We start from the raw sequence: 25035 nt of genomic DNA on the forward strand, positions 1-25035 counted from the left end.
TCCAAGAATTGTTCCCCCACTGGACTGTCACATGATAACATGGAGTGGTTCAGAGATTGTAGGTTCTGGCTATGAAAATACATATACGTGTGTGTGTGTGTGTGTGTGTGTGTGTGTGTGTGTGTGTGTGTGTATGTATATGCATGTGACATTTTCAAGTGGGAATGTTTGTTTCAAAGAATAATAATTATAATCTCAAGTAGTATACATTCTCATATTTTTCTTTGGATCTAATTTTTTTAAATGTTTATTTTAGTGAAAGAAAGAGTGGGGGAGGGGCAGAGGGGAGGGAGAGAGGATCCCAAGCAAGCTCCACACTTTTAGTGCTGAGCCCAACACAGGGCTCGAACTCACGACCTATAAGATCATTGAAATCAAGAGTCAGATGCTTAACTGACTGAGCCACCCAGGTACCCCTAGAAATTTCTAATATTAAAGTCTATAGCAATGTATATTCAATTTTAATTTCCTCTGTACATGCTGTGAGAGAGAGAACTATGTTTCTGAATCTGAAACATGGCATCACTGTATCCTGTTAATTTTCATATAACAGCCTATTAGAAATGAAAGCTTTAGTGAGGAAACACAGTTCAAAGGCTTGAAGTGTGTTACAGATAATTTTTTACCTAACACAATTTCTCTTTAATCTAGAGAGATTTAAATAGTTTCTTCTTCATAAGCTACTATAGTTTTTAACTTGAATTTGCTTATCATTGTCTTTAACTTATTTGTGAAATGAATTATTTGTCACCCATCTACTGATTTGCATTTATAAGCAAATCTAGATATCCACCCCATGGTCTGTACTAGGTGCTGTTCACAGGGCGACCAAAAGGCATCTGTTAAGAGAGAGAAAATGTCTCCAGACTTGTCTGTCTGTTCTTCTCATTTTTTTTTTTTTGAAGCAGTTATTCTCATATAGTCACAGTTTTGTGATGATGACCTTACAGTTCCATGCTGCTGTCCCACACCCTGGGAGCATCAGCGTGTGAAATGAATACTCCAGAGCAACTTCCTGAAGAACTAACAAAAACTTTAAGTTAAATATTCAAATAACAGGTGTTTGATTTTTGTAGAGAATACCCATGGCTTCATAGAATCATTGCAGTGCATTTCAGACAGGATTGCTTTAACTAATACTTCTTCCCAACCTGTCCCCTGCAACACCTTACCTCTGTTATTAGAAAGACTTGATACAGGAGCACCTGGGTGGCTCAGTTGGTTAAGTGTCTGACTTCACTCAGGTCATGATCTCACAGTTCGTGAGTTTGAGTCCCATGTCGGCGCTGTGCTGACCACTTGGAGCCTGGAGCCTGCTTCAGATTCTGTGTCTCTCTCTCTGCCCCCACCCGCTCACACTCTGTCTCTCTCTCTCAAAAATAAATAAACATTAAACAAACTATTCAAAAAAAAGAAGAAGAAGCAAGAAAGACTTGATACACCAAAAATCCAAAACTTCTGCAGTGTGGTGCATGGATAGGCATTGTTAGGTTCAAACAGGATTTGAACATTCAGAATTGGTTGTCAGCACTTGAAAATTGGAAGAGTTCACTTTAAAAGCCCAAATTTGTGGATTATCCTTAAAAAAAAAATCAGAGGATTTGGAAACACTGTCCAATCTCACATGGCAGCTGCCTGTATCCCCCAGTAGCTGCCACCCTGGGTTTTCCTTTCCCTTGTTTACATTCCCTGCCTGGCCCCTGTCTGCAGGAGTGTTGAACCTTGCCTGCCTCTTGGCTAGGTGAGGCTGCCCTCATCAGAATGGCATGTACCTGCTCAGCGGCTAACACACGGTGCCACCACTTGTGGCTTCTTGTACTTCTGGTTTTCTGTCTTAAAAATGGGAATTGTATCTGGCACCTTTCGTTCATGAAAAATTTGACAATTAGTGTGAAATTTTAAGAGTACTTCAAAGTAAAATTATTTATTGCTATTTTGGTTAGTACATTTAAAAAATATTTTGTTTCATGATTTTAGAATGGCTCTATAGCAGACACTAACTGTTTCTTTAGTCAAACCTTAAATATGTTTTAAATGAGGTTTTTGTTTGACATGCCTATTTCTTAGAAGCTTTTAAGCCAAAGATAGAAGTTTGAAACTAATATATACTTCCATATTTATGTATAAATATTCTAATAGACTTTTATGTGTGTGTATACACTTATCTACTTATGGATATATTAATCCAGTTAATACATCTTAGCTTTAAGTGATTTTAATAAAACTGTTCCTTGAATAACTTTTCATTTCTTTATAAGTTTTCAATAACTTATTTGATAACTTCTTAACTTTTAAAACCAAGTTTAGGATGAACCAAAAACTAGAGCACCACATGTGTGAATATTAACTTGAGATGAATGGTCTTTCTTTTCAGAATACGTCAGGAGAATGATATGGTTGATTCTGCGCCTCAGTGGGAAGCTGTATTAAGGAGACAAAAGGAAAAAAATCAGGCGGACCCCAACAACAGACGATCCAGACATAGATCTCGCTCGTACGTGGATTCTTTTTGTAGCTTTCTTCAAAAACACTGAGCTTGAAGTAGCATGCAGATTCTTGGGCAGATTGGGCTGTCTCTTTGAGGTCTAAAGTGATTGTAGTTCAACCATGATTGTCCCATTGTTTGTTTGTCATATTTACCTTCTTATGTTTGTGGCACTCATTAACTATATCTGAAGCCATAGAAGTTGGAGAAGTGCCAAAACAAAATGTCAGAAACGAGGCTATCAAAACTATGTTTTATTTTGTTTTGTTTTGTTTTTAAACAAAGCATACATTCAACCGAGTAAGTAGGCGTAGTCTTTGTTCTGGAGCCTGGCTCTTGGTGAAGTACCTGCTGTTTCTCTCAATTGGAGTCTGCAGAATTCTCTGAAGTCTTGTTTGAGATTGAACCAGATGTGAATATCTTCCTATTAAATTACCATTTGTGAGCAGTAGTCAGTGAGTGATTCATTACACCCCAATGTTGGGATTTGCCTGCTCCTTCTGTTGCTAGGCAATGCCATGTGTGAGCACAATTACCCGTAATGATGAGATTGCCAGTCCCCCAGATTAATTTTCTTTTGAGCTGATAAAATTTTTATGTTTTTTTTAAATGTGTGCATCATCCAGATTTAGATATCTCCATCCCCACACCCCTTCTCAAAGCTTACCTTTTGAAAGTGAGCTGGGACTAACTACCCATCCCTTTGTGATCTTAGGTGGTTAGTTGTCTGGTGTTGCTTATTTGTGGAGGAAGGGATTAGTGTCTCAGAATGGTGGAAGGATGCCAGGGAGTGGATGCAGAGACAAGCTGTAGGTAGGTGAGGGGCTTCCAGGGAGTCAGGCAGAAGGGTGCAGCTCAAGTTAACAGAGGCCAGGAGAGGATTCTAGATGATAGACCTCAGAACCCTGTGTGACTCTAAGGGATGCTTTTTAGTCTTAGATGCTTACTTTTTAATTGGAAGGTATCCTAGAGTTTGCTTTTATCGGTAGTACATCATATTGAGTGATGTCTGCTTCTTTTGTAATAAAAAATTTGCAAGTTGTCACTATGCAGTGTACCACTCCCTTACAGATTTATTCATTGCTCCATAATGTTTTTGTTGTGGAACCTAATTAAAATATTCAATTTAAAGCAGAAGTTAATAAAAAGCTTCCTTTGTCTTGGATACCACCTTCCCCCAGCTCCATTATAAAATAGAGGTTTAGAACTGGAAGAATCAAGACCTCATTGTTGACAGTTTAACCCAAAGGCACAGAATCCCCAAGATCAGGATGCAACATACTCACGGGTAAATCTTTTGTAATCACGCTTTTACCTTTCCATGTGGAATCTTCTTCTATGAGGGACTTTCTATACACAATGTTTGGTGACTTGTTAAATCTTAAAAAACATGTTTAATTTTTCTAATAATTTCTAAAACATTCTAAATTCAATTAAATGCCAGTACTAAATTTCATTTATTAAAAAGGGAAAAGTAAAATAAAATTAGGAAAAATTTTATATATAAAATTTAAGGAGGTCAAAAAACATTACTTGAGGCAATATGTAAAATTGTTGAGTAATAGTCCATTGTATGATTATACCACAATTTGTTTATCCATTCTTCTCTTGATGGACATATGGATGGTTTCCAGTTTTTGCTATTATGTTAAAAGTTGCTATAGATATTCATACAAGTGTATCCCTGGAGTATGTTATTTTATGCCCTGGGATAAATACCTGAGTGGAATTGCTGGATTAAGGGATATTTCTAACCATATTATATGTAATAGTAACTACCACCGTGATTTCCAAGGAGGCTGTATCATTTTACACCCCCACTAGCAATGAATGAGAGTTCTAATTCTGCCCCATTCTTGCAGATACTTAGTTTTGTCTTAGGTAGTCTACTTGGCCTGAAGAGGTATTCCATGATGGTTTCGATTAACATTTGCCTGATGACTAATGATGTTAACCACATTTTCCTGTGCTTTTTGGTTGTTCATATATCTTCACTTTTAGTGTTGAAGTTTTTGCCCATTTTAATTGGATTAAAATTAAGGATTAATTAAGGATTGTTTCCTTTTTATTATTTACATGTAGCATTCTTTATGTAGTCTGGATATAAGTTCTTTTTCAGATATGTGTATGGTGTATATTTTCTTCCTGGCTGTGGTTTGCTTTATCATGTTCTTAACATTGTCTTTTGATAAGCAGACTTTCTAAATTTCAGTGAAGACCAATGTATCATTTTGTTTTCATTTATAGTTAAGGCTTTTTTATATCTTAAGGAATATGGGCCTGCCCTAAAGTTGCAAAGGTGTTCTCATATCTTTTTCTAGCAGGTTTATAGATTTTGTTTTTGTATTTAGGTCTGTCATCCATCTAGAATTAATTGTCCAGTATGTGTGAGGTAGAGGTAGATATTGAGAAGTTTTTTCCAGTTGTTTATGCACTATTCCAGTACCATTTGTTACAAAAAAGACTATCTTTATTGAAATGCCTTGGGGCCTTGGTTGAAAATCAATTGACTGCTTATATGTGGGCCATTGATCTAGTTGTCTATCCCTAAGCCACCAAGTTGTCTTGGTTACTGTAGCTTTATAGTAATCAGGCAGTGTAAATTCTCTAATTTTTTTTTCAAGATTGCTTTAGCTATTTTAGGTCTTTTCAGTTCTGTGTGAATTTTTGAATCAGCTTGTTAGCTTCTACCAAAAAGTAAAAAACAGACTTTAGACTTACGCTGAATCTACAGGTCAGTTTGGAGAAAATTCTTAACCATCCATTTATTTAAGTCTCTTAACAACTTTCAGCAGTGTTTCTTGGATTTCAGGACAGAGTTATTGCATTTATTTTGTTACTTTTAACCCTAAGTGTTTAATATTTTTAATGGTACTGAACTGTCCTTTAAAAAATGTTATTCTCCAATTGTTGGTTAGTAGATAGGAACACAAATTATTTTTTGATATTAATATTGTATCTTGCCATCCTGCAACCTTGTTAAATTGATTTCATATCTCCAGAAGCTTTTTTTTTAAAATTTCTTAGAATTTCCCACATTTACAGCCCCATTGTTTGTGACCAGGGACTACTTCCCTTTATTTCTATTTTTTTTTCTTTTTATTTCTGTTTTTTCCTTAATGCACTTGCTAGGTCTTCCATTTTAGTGTTGTATTGCAATTTTGAAAAGAAGTGTTATGAAAGGAGACCTCCTTGGCTTGTTCTTTTTCCTATAGAGGAAACGTTCAATATGTTAAGTATGATGCTAGCTGTAAGACTGAGGAAGATCCATTCTGTTTCTAGTGTAAGAGGTTTTTTTTTTTATCATGAATGAATCTTGAATTTTGTTACAAGCTTTTTCTGCATCTGAGGTGAATGTATATGGGTTTTCTTCTTTATGCTGTTAGTGGGAGAATTACAGTGATTTGCTTTGAATGATACATCCTTGCATTCCTGAGATAAGCCCTCAGGGTCATGATGTATTATCTTTTCTGTATATTGTGGGATTCTATTTGATACTATTTTGTTGAGAAACACTGGTCTATAATTTTCTTGTAGTAAGTATCTTTGTCAGGTTTCTGGCAATGGGGTTTTACTGGTCATTTAAAATAATTTGGGAAGTGTTCCCTTTTTCTTCATTTTCTGAAAGAGTGAAGTAAAAAATTAACATTATTCCTTCCTTAAATATTTGATATAATTCACCAGTAAAACCATCTCTGTCTGGAATTTCCTTAGTGGAAAGTTTCAAATTATAAACTTGATTTTTTAAACAGATAGTGATAAATTGGGCTATTCAGGTTTTTTACTTGTTTTGTGTGAGTTTGAGTAATATATGTTTTAAAAGGATTTTGTTCATTTTATCTAACTTGTCAAATCTTTTAGCAAAAACTTGTTCATAATAATGCTTTAGTGTCTTTTTAACATCTGTTGTGATATTACCTCTTTTGTTCCTGATGTTGATTGTATTTCTCTTAATTTTTCCCTTAATCTATCTTTTCAGAGAACTTTGGGTTTTTCTTTGTTGTCTATTTCATTGATTTCCACTCTTTATTATTTATTTCTGTTTATTTTGTCTTTTATTCTTTTTTCATCTTCTTAAGATGACAACGATTTTAAACCTTTTTTTTTAAATGTTTTTTATTACATTTGAGAGAGAGAGAGCACGCAAGTGGTGGAGGGGCAGAGAGAGAGGGAGACACGGAATCTAAGTCGTCGGCACAGAGCCCTATGCCAGGTTTGAACTTGTGTGAACTGCAAGATCATGACCTGATCTGAAGTTGGCTGCTTAACCAACTGAGCCACCCAGGCATTCTGCAAACCATTCTCCTTTTTAAATATAAGTACAGAGTTGCAGATTTCCCTCCAACTATATGTCACATATTTTAATAAGTGTTTTCATTATCATGTAATTCAAAATAATTTTTAATTTCTCTTGTGATTTCTTTGACGGTGGACTTTTTTTAGTAGTGTGTTGATTAATTTCCAGATATTAGGGGGTTTTCTAGATATCTCATTAGTATTGATTTTTTTTATGTTTATTTTTGAGAGAGAGAGAGAGAGAGAGAGAGAGAGAGAGAGAGACGGGGGAGGGGCAGAGAGAGAGGGGGACAGAGTATCTGAAGTGGGCTTTGTGCTGACAGCAGAGAGTCCGACATGGGGCTCAAACTCATAAGCTGTGAGATCATGACCTGAGCCAAAGTTGGAAGCTTAACCGACTGAGCCACCCAGGTTGTGCCTATTATTGATATCTAATTTAATTCCATTGTGATAAAATAATCTGTAAGATTTTAATCCCTTGAAATTTATTGAGACTTGTTTTATGACCTAGCATATGATGATGAATGATCTGATGGACTTGGGAAGAATGAGTATTCTCAGTCATTGGGTGTAGTCTATAAATGTCAAGTATATCTAGTTAGCTGATGGTGTTCTGATGGCCTCTGTCTTTTCCAATTTGTTTACTCTCCAGTCATTGAGTGAGAGGGATGTTAAAATTTCCAAAGATGATTATGAATTTATCTGTTTTAGTTCTGTCAGGTTTTTTAAAGTCTTTTTATTTATTTTGAGAGAGAGAGAGAGAGAAAGAGAGAGAGAGAGGGAGAACCCAAGTGGGGGAGGGGCAGAGGGAGAGGGAGAGAGAGAGAATGCCAAGCAGGCTTTGCATTGTCAGTGTCGGTGCAGGGCTCAGTCTCACCCAACCACGAGATCATGACCCCAGCCAAAATAAAGAGTAGGAAGGTTAACTGACTGAGCCACCCAAGTGCCCCAGTTCTGTCAGTTTTTGCTTAAAGTTATTTTGAAGCTCTGGTATATTTGCAATTATTTTTTGTCTTCCTGAGGAATTGACTGTTTTATTATAGTGAAATGTTTTCTTTTTGCTGGTAATATTCTTTTCCCTATGTCTACTACACACACAGGCACACAAACTCTTATGTGTGTATATATATATAACCATTACAAATCTTTTTCATGCTCACTGAATGTTATGTACTTGTAATTCTTTTATTTTAAGCCAAAGTATGTCTTTTTTTTTTTTTTTTTTTTTTGAGAGAGAGAGAGAGAGAGACAGAGGGAGAGAGAGGATGCAGGAGCAGAGGATGGGCAGAGGGAGAGGGAGAGAAAATGTCGGGCAGGCTCCATGCCCCGTGCGGAGTTCCTCACGCTCAATCTCATGCCTGTGAGATCATGATCTGAGCCTCAATCAGGAGTTGGTGGCTTAACTAACTGAGCCATCAGGCACCACCAAAGTATGTCTCTATATTTAGAGTCCATCTTTTGATTACTTGTAGACAGCAAATGGTTGGTCTTTTTTTTTTTTTTTAATCAAGTCTGACCATCTCTACCTTTTAAATTGAATGTTAGTATATTTACAGTTAATATAATTATTAATACATTAATAGCCTCCTATCTTGCTCTTTTTCCTATTTATCTTTTTTGTTGCTTTGTTCCTCCTTTCCTATTATATTTTGTGTTAAATGGATACTTTGGTTCTCCATTTTACTTTTAATTAACATCTTCCCTATACTTATTATTTTTTTCTTTAGTGGTTTCTCCATGGCTTACAGTATGGTTCTTTAATTTATCATAATGTGTTTAGGATTAATATCATAATATTTCATGTAAAATGCATGTAAAATTTTATGTAATATTTTATGTAAAATTTAGAAAAACATAGCTCCATTTATTCCCTCTCTTTTTCCTTTGTGCTACTGGCTTATAGTTTAATTTTGCATGTTAATAGCCCCATATTATAATGTTATTATCTTGGCTTAAACAGTTTAGTTGTTTTTTTTTTTTTTCAACTTTTATTTATTTTTGGGACAGAGAGAGACAGAGCATGAACGGGGGAGGGGCAGAGAGAGAGGGAGACACAGAATCGGAAACAGGCTCCAGGCTCTGAGCCATCAGCCCAGAGCCCGACGCGGGGCTGGAACCCATGGACCGCGAGATCGTGACCTGAGCCGAAGCCGGACGCTTAACCGACTGCGCCACCCAGGCGCCCCAGTTTAGTTGTTTTTTAAAGAAATTAAGAAAAGAGGGGGGAAAAGTTATAGTAATGTAGTAGGCAGAAAACAGCCCCCTAGATAGGTCCACATCTTAACCTCCATGACATGTAAGTATTTTATGTTAGATGACAAAGGGAAATTAAGGTTGCAGGTAGAATTAAGATTGTTAATCAGTTGACCTTCTGCCAGGGATATTTTCCTGAGTTATCCAAATGGGCTCAAAGTAATCAGAAGGGTTCTTAAAAAGTGGAAGAAAAGACAAAAGAGGGAGTGAAAATTATTCAGTTTGAACTCAATCTGCTGTAGTTGGCTTTAAAGATGGAGGAAGGGGCAATGAGCCAAAGAATGTGGGCAGCTTCTAAAGTTGGAAGAGATAGGGGAATGGATTTTCTTCTAGAGTCTCCAGAAAGGAATGCATCCCTGTCACAGCTTGATTTTAGTCCAGTAAGACCTTGGTCAGATTTCTGATCTACAGAACTGTAAGATAAAAAATTTGTGTTGTTTTAGCATAAGAGACTCTTAAAAACTGAGAACAAACTAAGGGTTAATGGGGGGTGGGAGGGAGAGGGGGGTGGGTGATGGGTATTGAGGAGGACACCTTTTGGGATGAGCACTGGGTGTTGTATGGAAACCAATTTGACAATAAATTTCATATTAAAAAAATTTTGTTTTGTTTTAAGCCATTAAATTTGTGGCAATTTTCTACAGCAGCAATAGAAAATGAATACAATGGGGTGCCTGGGTGGCTCAGTCAGCTAAGCATCCAACTCTTGATTTCAGCTCAGGTCATGATCTCACAGTTTGTGGGCTCAAGCCCACAAGCCCCACATCAGGCTCTGCACTGGTAGGGTGGAACCTGCTTTGGATTCTCTCCCTCTCTCTCTGCCCCTCCCCAGCTTAGGCACATACACTCCCTTTTTCTCTCTCTCTCAAAGATAAATAAGCAAAAAAGAATGAATACAGTTACCCACATATTTACTATGACCAGTGTGTTTTATTTCTTCCTCTAGGTCTGACATTCCATTTTCCTTCCTTCAGCATTTCTTGTAGTACCAGTCTGCAGATGAGGAATTCTCTTCGTTTATGTGAAGATGTCTTTATCTTACCCTTGTTTGGAGCAGATGTTCTCACTAGCTATATGATTCTAAGTTGATAGTTTTTTCTTTCACACTTAAAGAGATTGTTCTGTTGTGTTCTGGTTGCTGTCATTTCTGATAAGTCTATCTTCATTCCATAGGCACTGTATGGAATTTGTCTTTTGTTTCACCAGCTACTTTTATGATTTTTTTTCATTATCTTTTTATTTGTTTGACTATGGTATAGCTAAATGTCATCTTTATATTTATTATTTATGTTTCTGTAATTTGATGTTTTTCACCAAATTTAGGAGACTTTTGGCCATTATATTTTCCAATTCTTTTTCCTGACCCATTCAGTCTTCTGTTTCTTGGGTATCAAATTGTATATATGCTAGACCATTTAATATTGTCCCAAAAGCAACTAAGGTTTTGTTCATTTATAAAATATTTTTTCCCCTTTAAATTTTGATTTCTGTTGACTTGTTTTCAGCTTAGTCAATTCTTTTTGCCCTGTGTTATCCAGTCTCCTCTTAAAGCTCTCTGACTTTTACTTTTGTTCTTCTAATAGTTTTCATTTCTCTGTTGAGATTTCCCATGTATTCATTTATTATGTCCATATTTTCCTAGAAGTTGTCATATACATATTTACAAGATGTTTTAAAGCTCTTGTTTATGAATTCCCACATTTAAAAATGTTTCTATTGACTACTTTTATTATTTTTAGATTATGATTATATTTATCTCTCTACATATATAATAATTTTTTATTGTATGCAGAAAATTTATTTTTTAAAGATTTTATTATTTTTTTTAAGTTTATTTATTTATTTTTAGAGAGAGAATGAGTGAGTAAGCAGGGGAGGGGCATGGAGAGAGAATCCCAAGTAGACATGGGTCTCAAACTCACAAACCATGAGATTGTGACCTGAGCCAAAACCAAGAGTTGGACACTTAACTGCCTGAGGCACCCAGGTGCCCCTAAAGCTTTTATTTTTAAATAATCTCTACACCAACATGGAGCTCGAACCCATAACCCTAAGATCAAGAGTTGTATGCTGTACTGATTGAGCCAGCCAGGCACCCCATATATGCTGAAAATTTTAGATGATGTCTAATTAGGAGGTCTGGATTATGCTGCCTTTCTTTAAAAAAAATTACTTTTTAACGTTTATTCACTTTTTTTTTGAGAGACAGAGACACAGCATGAGCAGGGGAGGGGCAGAGAGAGGGAGATACAGAATCCGAAGCAGGCTCCAGGCTCTGAGCTGTCAGCACATAGCCTGACGTGGAACTTGAACTCACAGACCATGACATCATGGCCTGAGCCGAAGTCAGACACCTAACTAACCGAGCCACCCAGGCGCCCCTATGCTGTCTTTCTTTAAAGAGTCAAATTTTGTTCAGGCAGGTGGCTAAATTACTGGTGGCTACTTTCAATCTTATTTTTTATGCTTGGGTTTATGCTTTGGTAGTGTGGGACTTTTTAGACTTTTTCATTAGTTTAGGATGTGTTTTTTTACTTTAGGCTTCATCCCCATTCCTAAAGCTTGGCCTTTCTGGAGTCTTAATTGAAGCATACAGTGTTCAGCATGGCTTTTCCACAGCAACTGCATCAGAACTCTGTCTCCTACCACTTCACACTCTCTGGTGTCTCTGCTCGGCTCTAAGTCTTACAGCAGCTTCTCTCTGTTAGGCCTCATAGAGTCTTACCCTGCTTATGTAGAGTTTAAGTGCAATGAATATACTCAGCCATCCTCTTATGGAAAACCCCGTACAGACTTCTGAAGTCCCCTTTCTTTTTTTTTTTTTTTAAATTTTTTTTTTTTCAACGTTTATTTATTTTTGGGACAGAGAGAGACAGAGCATGAACGGGGGAGGGGCAGAGAGAGAGGGAGACACAGAATCAGAAACAGGTTCCAGGCTCTGAGCCATCAGCCCAGAGCCCGACGTGGGGCTCGAACTCACGGACCGTGAGATTGTGACCTGGCTGAAGTCGGACGCCTAACCGACTGCGCCACCCAGGCGCCCCTGAAGTCCCCTTTCTAATTTTATCCTGCATTGCAAATTCCAGCCTGATCAGTAGCCTCACGTTCTGATCTCTGCCTCCCCAGCCACGTGAGACTGTTGCCTCTTGAGCTCCACTTTCCTGTCCCATACTGGGAAAGTCCCCCCAGAGAAAACCGAAGCAAATGAGGGGGCTTGCCTTGTGCTTCTCTTCTCTCAAACATCATAGGCTTATCTTGTCTGTTGCCCAATGTCTGAGAAACAGTTGCTTTGTATGTTTTGTTTTATTTTATAGTCCTTGAGGAGGGAAGGGTCCCTCTGAAACCAGTTATTCCATTGTGTCCAGAAGCAGAGGTTCAGAATGCCCTTTTGAGGTAGAGATATGCCTTTAAACTCAGTATTGCTTTTATCAGATCAGCTGAAATCAGAGAAGAATCCAATGGTACTTTAAACTTAAAATATTTGGGGCGCCTGGGTGGCGCAGTCGGTTAAGCGTCCGGCTTCAGCCAGGTCACGATCTCGCGGTCCGTGAGTTCGAGCCCCGCGTCAGGCTCTGGGCTGATGGCTCAGAGCCTGGAGCCTGTTTCCGATTCTGTGTCTCCCTCTCTCTCTGCCCCTCCCCCGTTCATGCTCTGTCTCTCTCTGTCCCAAAAATAAATAAAAACGTTGAAAAAAAATTAAAAAAAATATTATTTAAACTTTAATTTTAATCTTATTTACATGATAAATATATCAGATCAGGTACAGGATTATCTCAGAAAAATGCAGTCGTAGGAGAGAACCCCATTAAGAGTTTGATGTGCATCTTTCTGGAATTTAGGTTTAAAGCAAACCATAAAAAAGATTTAGCAAATATTTGGGATGACTTTGTAACTGAACTTGGTTGATTAATTATATAGCTGATATGACCAAAATGCAGTTAAAGAAATTCCAAGTGAAAAAAAAATCTATTTGAAGAGTAGTTCATTCAGAAGTTACTCTACCTCCTTGGTAAAAAGCAGACTGAGAAGGAGAAAGGACATAGGAAGAGCAACTGGAAAACCTCTGGGGTGGGCTAGGTGTAAGAGGTAGTTTTAGCTCAGAAATGAAGAGAAGTGGATGAAAACACATTTTGGAAGCAGTGCTGGCGGATTTAGGAGTGTGACAGGTATTTTGCATGAATTTGCAATCTGGGACTGATGGGTGGAGCGGGAAGTCACGAGGTTTTACTGAGGTGGGTGAGATGGGCTGGAGATGTGTGTGGAGAGAGTGTCAAGATTTTTGTTTTGTTAGGTTTGAGAAACCAAGTGTGTAATCAAATGGAAATGTCAAGTAGGCAACTGGATAAAACTGTTACAACTCTGCAAGATGATGGAATACCTACCTTATATGGACAAACTGAGCTCTCTTTCATTTGAGCTATGACATTAAAAACCTGAGGTTTGTTGACAACTAAGAAAGTTATTTGCTGGGTGCCATTGTCAGACCTCTGCTTTCTGGGCCTCCCCAATGTTAGCTTACTGCCTAATCTCCATGAACTCCCAGTGTCATCTCTACAAACAGATAATACCATTTTCATATTGCTGAAAATTCAAGTCCTATATGACAAGTACCTGTGATATCATACTTGGGATTACAGTTACTATAATAAGTTCTCTAGGTCTTGGGCAATCTCTAGAAATGCTGTAAGGTACTGATTTTTTTCCCTTGAGATAAAGAGGAGGTGAGATGTGAAGAGAGCGGGGTGGGGCCAACTCAAATGAAGATTTTAATTCGGTTCTGTGCAAATTTAGGAACCACTACTGCTTTTCTCTTAATTTTTTTTTTAATTAAAAAAAATTTTTTTTTTTTTAAATTTTAGAGAGAGAGAGAGACAGGGAGGAGGGGAGAGGGAGAGAGAGAGAATCCTAGGCATGCTCCACGCTCAGTGCAGAGCCCAGCCCAACGCTGGGCTTGATCCCACGACCCTGGGATAATGACCTGAGCCAAAACCAAGAATCAGATGCTCAACTGACTGAGCCACTCAGGCACCCCAAGAATCGCTACTGCTTTTTTAAAAAATGGTAACATGACTAGAGCAGGATCTGAGAAAGTAATTAAAATTGTTCTTCACATATAATTAACATTTCAGATATACAGTAAACCACTTAACTGTCAATTACTCCCATATTCTTAATTCCTACTACCGTGTCAATAAATTGCTATATGGACATATATTCACTGAGGGTTTAGAATGCTATGATACATCATTCACATGATTCATTCATTTTATTTTTCAAATTTACAATAAAAAGCTAGAAAATTTTATGTATTATAAATGCCAGAGACATACAATAGTATAAAATACAAACCCCCTCTCTCCTAAAACACATTAAGCTAAAATATCATTGGATCGCATCTAGGAAAATGTTGAGAAGTACAGTTCTTTCTAGTACATTTTGAAGCTGCATTGCCATGACATTCTCGTTTACTTATCATTAGAAACTTTTGGTGAAAATGCTTTTCTATATTAGTAAAACTTTACTCATTGGTATATTCGGAAGAGGCAATGAAGCTGAAACAATAGTTCTCATAGGTTCAACTTGTGTGTGTGAGAAGGCTCATGCTCCCTCTGGTGGTGGTAAGGTCTCACTACTTTTATTCAAAAATAATTGATGTGAAGATGGGATTGTCAGGGTGAAGTGATGTTCCCATTAAAGACAAAACAGAAGTCTGATTCCTCAGAGATTTAGCATGTAGGTTCTGGAAGTGACTCCTTGAATGATCTTCAGTAGCCAGGTTGCTGAGCCCTGTGGCTTCCTAATCCTTTAATTCTGACAGAGGGAGGGAAGGAGTGGAAGATTAAGCTTTCTCTTAATCGTGTCTATTCTGACCACTCAGGAATATGATGAGGAATTAATGAGATATTTGTTAAGGGCTTTGAATTTTTAAAATAAAGATGTTTTATAAACTTACAGTTTTCTTAGTAACATTTTCAAGTCTAAATTTCCTTTTAGAACAGCGTTCAGTGGTAAGGTCACAAAAGCATGAAGTCAAATGCTACCTCATTTATTTTTTAGTTTATTATAGTACATAAAAATATAGTGTATTGTATCCCATAGTATAACATATAGTGTTTTCTAGTTAATATAATCGTAACGTTAGGGAGATGTAAAAGACTATATGCAGTGATGGGGTTTAAACACTGTAGATTTAACAAGTATTGTTCTTAGAGTTTTGGAAGAAAGGAGATGATGATTCTAAATGATGTCTCATCAAAGCTAATTTCTCTGAAAAATGAATATTTATATTGGGCTGTTGGTATCAGGTGTAGATGAGGGATGTTTTGTTTTTGAAAAATATGGGACTAATATTGAACTTCATGTGTATTATATATATATGCTCTATTTCCTTAGGAACTTATTTGGAGAGTTCAAATAAAACATCTGCATAATTAAGAGTCCTTTAATTAAGAAAAATGGCTGTCAAAATCCCACAGCTTTCTAAATTCACAAAATGATGTTGAGCTGCAGATCATGAAATCATCCTAAATTATTGATTAAATGTGTGCAGATGTAAGCATAAGAATAATACATTCCTCATTAGCATGTTGCCTGTATTTACATTTGTTAAATCACAGGTGGTCTAGCAATAGGAGGAAATTGTTTTTTTTTTTTTTGTTTTTGTTTTTGTTTTTTTTGTTTTTAGCTTTGGAACTTCTCCCTGACATAAAGCTGCTTGAAACTGTTGGGCATTTCAGAACTCAGTAACTTAAACATGACAATCGTAGATGCTTATTATAGATGCTATAGAACTTAAACATCTAGACTAAATTCCTGAATCTTTTAGGACCAGTATTTATGGCTCCAAGGACTAATGTTCCCATTTGGGTTAAGGTAACATTTCTGCTAATTCTTACAAGATGGGAATGAAAGGTATTGCCTGTGGAATTGCAACAATAGTAATTTTTTAAACCATGGAAATATTTTTATGTTTTTCTTTTTTGATACCTAAAGTTAGAAATTCTCTTGACCATGACAGTGTGGAGCCAGCTTGGGATTCCGTCTCCCTCTCTCTCTGCCCCTCTCCTGCTTGTGCTCTCTCTCTCTCAAAAATAAATAAACTTAAAAAAAATTCTCTTGACTAAAAATAAATCAGAAAAGATAGGTAAGTATGAATAATAACATTACCTGCAATTCCAGCACTCAGAAATATCCAGTTATCAAGTGTTTTGTATGTTGCTTATATTCATCATCTCTCTCTCACTAGCCTGATATGGTGGTCATGGGGGACAGGCACATCCTACTTGCCCCTCATTGCTTTTTCTTATTCTCCCTTCCTCTTTCCTCAAAGCACTCGGTTTTGAATCTCAGGCCATCAAATTATACCACTCCTTGTGTATGCATCCCTTACCTCATTATTTGAAGATTTAGTTCCTGCTTTGCTATTATTCTCTCCGACACTGTGTCAGTAATCACATAATGGATCTCTACAGTGACCTGGCCTCACAGTTCCTCCACCCAACCATAACTACTTTACTTTCAGGTCAAACCTTTGACCAGTTATTTCCAGTTTCGGGCAGTTTTGCGCCCCATGGGACATTTGGCAATGCCTGGAGACATTTTTGCTTGTCACAGTGGGGAGGTATTACTGACATCATTGGCAGAGACCATAGGGCTACTAATCATCCTACAACGCATAGGACAGCCCTCTACAGCAAAGAATTATTTGACCCAGAATGTCAATAGTGTTGAGGTTGAGAAACCCCCTTCAACTCAAAGATAGCCTTACTATTGCACCTTCAGAGATAAGAATGATTTTCAATAGAATGGCTTCCTAACCTAGATATTCTGTAATACTTAAGACTATTGGGTGACCCTCTCTGACAATTAGATGCTGATGTATAGGTAAAGCAGAACCATCTTTTCTCTGGGAATAGTATAAATAGCTTACTGCTTTTTAGTATTAGCACCTTCTCCGGAAGTATCATTTAAAATATTGTCTAGTGAATCACACCAGCCAAACATAGGAAAGGCAGATTCCTTACAGAAAATCCTTCCAAAGAAGCATTTCTTAAGACGTAAAAAAAAAAAGTGTATAGGGGCATCTGGGTGGCTCAGTGACTCTTGATTTTGGCTCAGGTCACAATCTCATGGTTCATGGGATCGAGCCCTGCATCAGGCTCTGTGCTGACAGTGTAGAGCCTGCTTTGGATTATCTCCTTCCTCTCTCCCTGCCCCTCCCCTCTCTCTGTCTCTCATGCTCTGTCTCTCAAAATAAACTTTAAAAAAAATTTTTTTAAGCATATAATTTTATTATATAACAAAATCAACATTTAACAATATCACATTTTTACATTTGAGACCAAGGCTTCATCCCCTCCCCTTATCTTCCATGTTTTGACTCCTTTTGAATTGGTTAAAAGGCCTTTACAGATTTTTTTCCATAAAGGAAAAAGCCACTTAGTCAATTTAATTGCTAGAAAGTAGCTTATTGTATTCTGTGGTCTCAGAAAGTCCTACCAGAATGCCTCAGTGGTGCCTTATTACTGAGAAAAATGAAAACAATGATAATATCATATGTTGAAAGTGATATTGAGCCCAAAAATGCTGATACAGATTATGAATGTAAAATTCCACAGGACAGAGTATTGCTGTTGCTGTGGCTTTGCGTAGCACCAGGCCTTTTAATTGTTAGGTTTTGCGTCCTTTCTTTGGGCCTTTATTAGGCCTTGGTTCTATTGAAAGGACTAACGAAAGCTTATCATTTTCTCACTAGGAAAAAAAATCATTCTCTGGCAACACTTGCAGTGATAATAGATTTCTAGTATTCATTGCTATTGTGGGGAGGGTGAACACATGGATAAAGACTTGAAATTTCTCATTCTAGGAAATTAAAAGTAGTGGTATAATTTCTACTCGGGGATATTTGGAGATTTGTGGGGTATGTAGATTTGGATGGAGAAGGACATACAGAGGTGACAGTATAAGCCACACATAGATCACAGCATTTCTGGGCCCATGCTCTGGCCCAGAAACACATGAGATGTAGTATGAAAGGTAGGTAGGTCACTGGCACAGTGTGCCAGCCTGGGCTGTCCCACCATTCCCTTTTCCCTGTGGTTGCTGCTTCTACTAGGTAATCACAGATCATGTTGGGAATCTTTCCTATTAATAGAATCAGGATGAGTTCTTTGCCTTTACTTAGAAATAGCCAGAAGGACCAGAAACAGAAGGCCTGAATCATCTTCACTGTAAAATCACCAGTGGAGGGTGTGTGGATTTGCTCTTCAAGTTCTAGGCTCTTTCATCAGATAAAGCCTTGGCTGTGGCTGGGTTTTATGTGATTTTTTTCAGTAGTACTAGCAGATAAATTATCTTGTATCTTTATGCTATCCCACATTGGCTCTACCTGCCCAGTCTTTCGTTGTCTGGTCCCAGCTGGCAAAAAAGAACTACACAGTCTGAAAACTATTAATGTAGCTCGGCTAAAGTTAGCTGTTAGATTTTTCGATGAAGCATGTTTGCAGAGATGAGTGGTGTTTTTTCTATTTATAGGAGGAGCCCTGATATCCAAGCAAAAGAAGAGTTATGGAAGCATATTCAGTAAGTACTGATTTTTTTCTTCCTCTTCTTGTTTCAAAACCCATGTAGTGTTAAGGCGTTTACGAGGGAGACCACTGACACCGAGAGGCAGCCTCTGGCTGAAGCCTGTCACATAGTCTTTCTTCATTGCCATCATTATGTGGAACATGGGACTCACAGCGGTGGTGCCTTCCTGTGCCAGCAGCCCCTCTACAGGTAGCCCTGACATCTCCTCTCTTAAGGCCAGTTAGCCTCACCTGTAAATGGCCTCAGGACAATGTTTTACAAATAAATACCAGGGAAAACAGATTCAGAAGGAAAAAAGATACTACAGGGGAGAGAAGCAGATCTTTTGTAAAGAAATGATGGATGGAAGAGTCGTCTACATTCCAGTTATAGAAAAACTGGAAAAAAGGTATAAGAGCCACAGAAAAGGTTTTTCCCCCCATTTTTCCTTGAATACATACTAGGTTTTTAATCTTTGCTCCTGGCTTATATTTCTCTTAGTTTTACTAATACTGTGTTTGGGGATAAGGTTAGGAAGGAAAAACTCACCTGCCAGTTGTATTGCTATCAGCTTCATAAATTTAATTTTCTTGCTCATTCCCTTCTAGAAAGGAACTTGTGGATCCTTCTGGTTTGTCTGAAGAACAATTAAAAGAGATTCCATACACTAAAATAGAGTGAGTATGTCTTTGAAAATCTTGTCACAAAAGTTTTATTAGTACTTATAAGTGAATAGTCCATTCTTAGTTTCCGGTGGTATTCTATGAAGGGCTTTGTCTTTACATTTTAACTAAAATTAAAACTGTAGGAAAGGGGGTGCCTGAGTGGCTCAGTCCATTAAGCATCTGACTTCGGCTCAGGTCATGATCTCACGGTTTGTGAGTTCGGTCAGGCTCTGTGCTGACAGCTCAGAGCCTGGAGCCTGCTTCAGATTGTGTGTCTCCCTCTCTCTCTCTGCCCCGTGGCTTGCTTGCATTCTGTGTCTCTCCCTCTCAAAAATAAACATAAAAAAAAAAAAAAAAAACTGTAGAGAAAGAGGTAGAAAAGGGTGTATTAAAGCTAATTGTTATTTTGCACTACAATCACAATCATATATTAACTGCCAGTTTGTATGAAGTGGGTACACGGGAGCTTTTGATAATTAATGTGTTCTAAAACCTAAGTTCTTTTTTTAAGGGATTCATTGATTGGTAATAATGTTTCTTTTTATTCACTACAAGATAGTTGTATTGGCCCTGAATCCTGCCACATTAGCCCATGGAACTAGCACATTGAATGTGCTCCATGGAAGCGTAACAGGATTCCCTAATCACCATTCAGTGTAGGATGCAGCAGAAGATGATCTATTTACTCTGTTTTCTGCCCTGCTGTAATTGGTAAAGAGAAAGGGTGTGGGGGGGTGGGGGGTTATTTCCTTGCTTTATTTCCGCCTGTAACCCATGCTTTCTTCCCACTCTGGTCAAACTGCAGGTTTGTACACACTCTCCCCAACTCCCCTTCCTACCACCCCCTCATCTTTGGCCAAAGATTGAATTCTTAATGACAGGCTAATTAGCTAGGATAAGGACCAACCTTTCCTCATAGGAATGCCATTTGTCTGCTTTACAGATTTTTTTTCTTTCACACTACTGGAAAAAATTCAACTGTAGGGAATAGTTTCATTAGAATTTTTCATTAAAAAACTACACACTCATGTGCATACAAATAATACAGCTTCATTTTCTTTTTTTTTTTAATTTTTTTTTTTCAACGTTTATTTATTTTTGGGACAGAGAGAGACAGAGCATGAACGGGGGAGGGGCAGAGAGAGAGGGAGACACAGAATCGGAAACAGGCTCCAGGCTCAGAGCCATCAGCCCAGAGCCTGACGTGGGGCTCGAACTCACGGACCGCGAGATCGTGACCTGGCTGAAGTCGGACGCTTAACCGACTGCGCCACCCAGGCGCCCCAACAGCTTCATTTTCATGTAAATGAAATGGTCATGTAAATGGTCAAGAGGGCAGTTTTCTGTTAGCTCGTGAAAGTGAAGCCACTTAGGCTTTCTAAGCTCAGAGGGATCATGTTCTTTTTAAATTCTTGAAGTCATTCCTTTGTGGTTTCCATATTAAGGAAAAATTCCAAATTATCCTCTTCTGACTTCTGGTTTATTTCCATGTTTTTGGTTGCTTATTCAGGACTCAAGGTGACCCAATCCGCATCAGGCATTCCCATTCACCGCGAAGTTACCGCCAGTATCGCAGGTCTCAGTGTTCAGATGGAGAGCGATCTGTTCTCTCGGAGGTGAAGTAAGTGGGCAAGCTTGAGTACATTATCACTTGCAGAACTCCAGTTCTGGAACAGCACAGTACAGTAGGACTTTCTGCAATGATGGAAATGTTCTGTATCTATAACTGTTAAGTATCTGAAAGATGGCTACTGTGACCGAGAAACTGAAAATTTAATATTCTTAATTAAATTTAAGTAGCCCTGTATGGCTAGTGGCTACCATATTGGACAGCACAGATCTAGACCATACTTAGCCTGAATCATGGTACCTCCAAGCTATGCACTGAAACTTTTAGAAGAAAAAAAAATGCATTAACTATTTATTGTGAATAATGCATCCTTATTTGAGAAACGGTGTATGTTTCTTTTTGATCTGATGACATTTTCTTTTACTATAGCAAATATCGTATGTTGTAGTTATTTGTGTTATTCAGTTTTTCTTTTGAGGAAAGTGACTGTATTTCACAATACAGTCGCAAGAGGTGCTATATTTTAAATGAATATGTTAATGAAATAATTATGTATCATGTACTTGGTATTGCTGGGTAGGAATGTTAATCATTTAACTCTGAATTAAGGCTCAAATTTTGATAAACATTAATAAGTTGGGACATAAGCTAGCCCAGCCGAGAGAGTTATAGGCCAGGTTTTGTTTATTTTTTGTTTGTAAAATGTAGAGCATGGCTATTTACAGCTACATAGGTTTATAGAAAAAGAATAAATGGCCACAAATGCTTCTTTGGAAACAAATCGAAAGGCCATTTATACATGTCACAGTAACTAGAGCACATGGGAACCACACTTATGTTTTGCTCTTGGTTCTTCTATGATTTTGAGCAAGTCAAAACCTTGCTCAACTTAATGCAAAGCCTGCCCAACTTAATGCAAAAACATTTATTAAACATCTCTCCGTGTAAAGTATTGTGGTAGGTACTCTTAAGGAGTATAAAGGTACATCAAACATGTTTTCTATTCTGTAGTTCTCTTCCACCTCAAGTTGTGATTCTAGGTACTATCTCAATTGTTAATTCTAAAACAAATCCTCTGCAGTTCAAAAACAGATCTTGTACCTCCACTTCCTGTGACACGTTCTTCAGATGCTCAGGGTTCTGGTGGCTCCACAGTTCATCAGGTTGGTAATAATAAAGTTTTAAGGTATTGGTATTGATGAAAATTTTTGAGAAGCACTTTTCTGAAAGTTCTTTTGGGGAAATAGGGCAGTGAATCTCTAACCTCATTCTGAGATACTATAATTTAAAAAGAAATTATACAAAACGTGGAAGGAGGGTTACATGATCAAGACAAGGCACAACATGGGAAGAGTTAAGTTAGAAGTGAGAGCTAGAGCTAGTGCAAGGTCTCAAACAGTCTGATCCTTGGAGCAAAGCCAAGGATAACGAAAATAAATGGTAAGATTATTTGAAACCAGAGCAAAGAAACAATAGCTTCACTAATTAAAAAAAAAAAAAAAATTCTTTGATATTTTTTGAGCCAGAGAAGCGAGAAAGTGGTAGACTTAGAGCAGGCACATGTTCTATTATTGATGGCAGACAGAATTACTCAAGTCCTATTTCATTTGTCTTCTCCATCAAAGAAAATTACTTTTGTTCTGGAAATGTTTTAAATAATGTGGTTAAAAGGGAATTCAAGGACAGAGTAAAGTTATCTGTCTGCCTTAATAAAATGAATTTACTCAGCTGGATTAGATCTATCAGGGGAGCACTCTAACAAACATATTGCAGCAAGGTGTTTGACACCATCTCTTATGGTAAATCAGAGAAAAAAAGGCTGTGTGAGATCATTGGGTGGATTTAGGTCTACTTAAACCATCACTCTAAGAACAAAGTTGATGTTTATAATGGGTCATTGTCCACCCGTTGTTTGTAGTGATGTGGTGTTCATTAGATCCTCCATCCCTTTGGAACGCAATTCTAACTACTGTCTCCCATAAAAAGGCATGTAAGCACAGTTTTATATGTAAATCCAGGGAGTTTATGGACAATCTAAGAAAACTGACTCCAGTGGTACAGGTTATACACTGCCCTTTGTTTCTCCAGATTCATTTTTGTCATTGACTTAAGCAGGGTCAGAAACGCCTGTACTAATTTATGTTAGATTTCCTGGGAAGAGATTCTGAGATGGAGGTTTACATGGAGGAACTTTATTGGAAAGCATAAGGATCAACACTTATTGGGATGAGAGAGAAAGCCCAATGTTGGTGTAGTATTCTCCGAATAAAGCATCAGCTGATTCCACAGGGAGCTCTAGAGCTGAGAGGGCCTATTGGATCTCTCCCACTTGGCCTTTACACATAGACACTCACCATGTTAACAAGTCACTTGTTGAAGGGTGCCCTAAGGAGGGGGCTGTCTTCAGCTGAGGGTAGTTCCTGGGGGAGGGCTCAGTTTTTTAGCCGTATATCAGCCAACACTCCCAGCAGCTGGGGGAGTGAATGCCTCAGTCCTGAATGGAGGACTGGATAATTAGTTACTACATCCAATAACATCTTCCTCATTTTTGATTAGGTAGATCCGGAAGAGCCAATAGGTTGTGCAAACAATTGTTTCAAGTCAATAGTATTTTAAAAATTTATATTCAAGATTAGGAGTTTAGGCTTTGCATTCAGACTGACCTGCATTTGTGTCTCCTTGTCTCTGCATACCACTTGTGTGACTTTGAGCAAACCATGTAACTTGTAAACTTCAATTTCTATGCAACGTAAATACCCTGTCAGGGTTATTGTGAGGATAAACAGGCAGTTATTTTTCAGAACTTTCTGTCTTAAAATTTAAAGTTGGATTCAGCACAAAGAATTTTATTGTACTTTCGCTCTTCCAACTACCCTAGACTCCCTGATCACCATCACTAAGGAATCGCAGGAAACTTCTGCACGTTGAAATAGTTCTCACTTTTCTGCATACAACAGCTCACATGCACCTACGGATCAGTGTGGCACTGATTCAAAGCTGGTCTCTGTGACATCTCTTTGAATTCAACAAATACCTAATAAGCACATTAGACAGGCACTGGCTGGGTAGTCAGTAAACTACAGCCTATGGGCTAAATCCAGCCTACCTGTTTCTGTATGGCCTAGGAGCTAATAAATTGCTTTTACATTTTTTAAGGGTTAAGGGGTGGGGGGGGGCACAACATGCAACAGCAACCAGATGTAGTCTACAATTAGGCCCTTCTGAGAAAAATGTTCAGACTCCTGGCCTAGACATAGAACACATAAAAGTTAACAAAATCATTAGGGAAGCATTATGAAGAAACCAAGGGCTCAGTTAGAAAATCAACAGGTCAATTTGACAATTTCATATATTGAAAAATAAAAAAATAAAAAAATCAACAGGTGACTTTACAGAAATAGGGTGGTCCAAGAAAGTTAACTCAGAAACCGATGACAGAAATAGGGTGACCAGTGATCTCAGGAACTGATGTATAAAGCTGGAAACTTGCAGAGTAGGAGCCACCCAGGTGCAGATGGAAGAGCAAGAGAGAAGTCTGTAAAGGTCCTGGGGGTGTTTGAGCCAAGACCAGTGTGCTCAGAGCATGGAGGAGGGTGGGGACAGATTTCGCAGGGCTTTACTCTAAGTGCCAAAAGGAAACCACTGATGTGGTTGCCACATGGAGAAAGGACTTGAATGACACTGGGAAGCAGGGAAGTTGCATTTCCCAAGTTCTGTCATGGTGCCAGAGTTCTGGTAGTGGTATGGCCTGTCTACACCTCACTTCCTTTTTTCATGCAGAAGGCTGGTAAAGGTGGGATGAATCATGGACTCTCACTTTATTTTCTTAAGATATGCAGGCAGAGACCGGTTTTACTGTAAAGTGACTTACAAGGTAGTGCTTGTTTTAGGTGACCTCCCAGAACTTTTCTCTTGCTGTATTAGCTTTCCATTCTTCACATACACTGTCCTTCCCCTACCTCTCAGATTATCCAGACATCTTCCATTTCAGAGGTCTCACACTCTAAAATTATCTTGATTCAACCTGAGAGTCTGGTTTAGGAATGACTAGAAATATTTAGCTGAGTGATTTAGGACTAATTTTCATGCATTTAGCGTATTATGCATGTTACAATCAGACTTAACTTTACAATCTTCATGTCATAACCAGGGTGTTTGTTGAACAGCTTTTGATACTATGAACCTTAATTTCTGATGTA

At 37.9% G+C, this 25035-nt stretch overlaps 1 protein-coding gene across 6 annotated transcripts in view; it reads left to right on the plus strand.

Moving 5' to 3' along the window:
- The window catches only part of EPB41L4A (erythrocyte membrane protein band 4.1 like 4A), a 255704-nt gene that overhangs the window by 229542 nt on the left and 1127 nt on the right, over positions 1-25035 (plus strand). For 4 of the 6 annotated variants that reach the window (XM_025924337.2, XM_086683457.1, XM_086683576.1 and 1 more), the window contains 5 exons: positions 2375-2494; positions 18569-18616; positions 19210-19278; positions 20777-20887; positions 21918-21999. In XM_025924337.2, the coding sequence (XP_025780122.1) occupies positions 2375-2494; positions 18569-18616; positions 19210-19278; positions 20777-20887; positions 21918-21999 (430 nt within the window). Of the gene's footprint in view, positions 1-2374; positions 2495-3666; positions 8756-18568; positions 18617-19209; positions 19279-20776; positions 20888-21917; positions 22000-25035 lie in introns of those variants that run through there. The other 2 variants (XM_086683617.1, XM_086683662.1) reach the window with 2 other exon arrangements.

Source organism: Puma concolor, chromosome A1, assembly GCF_028749965.1.
Source record: "Puma concolor isolate L17-30 chromosome A1, mPumCon1.1.hap2, whole genome shotgun sequence".
Lineage (NCBI taxonomy): Eukaryota > Metazoa > Chordata > Mammalia > Carnivora > Felidae > Puma > Puma concolor.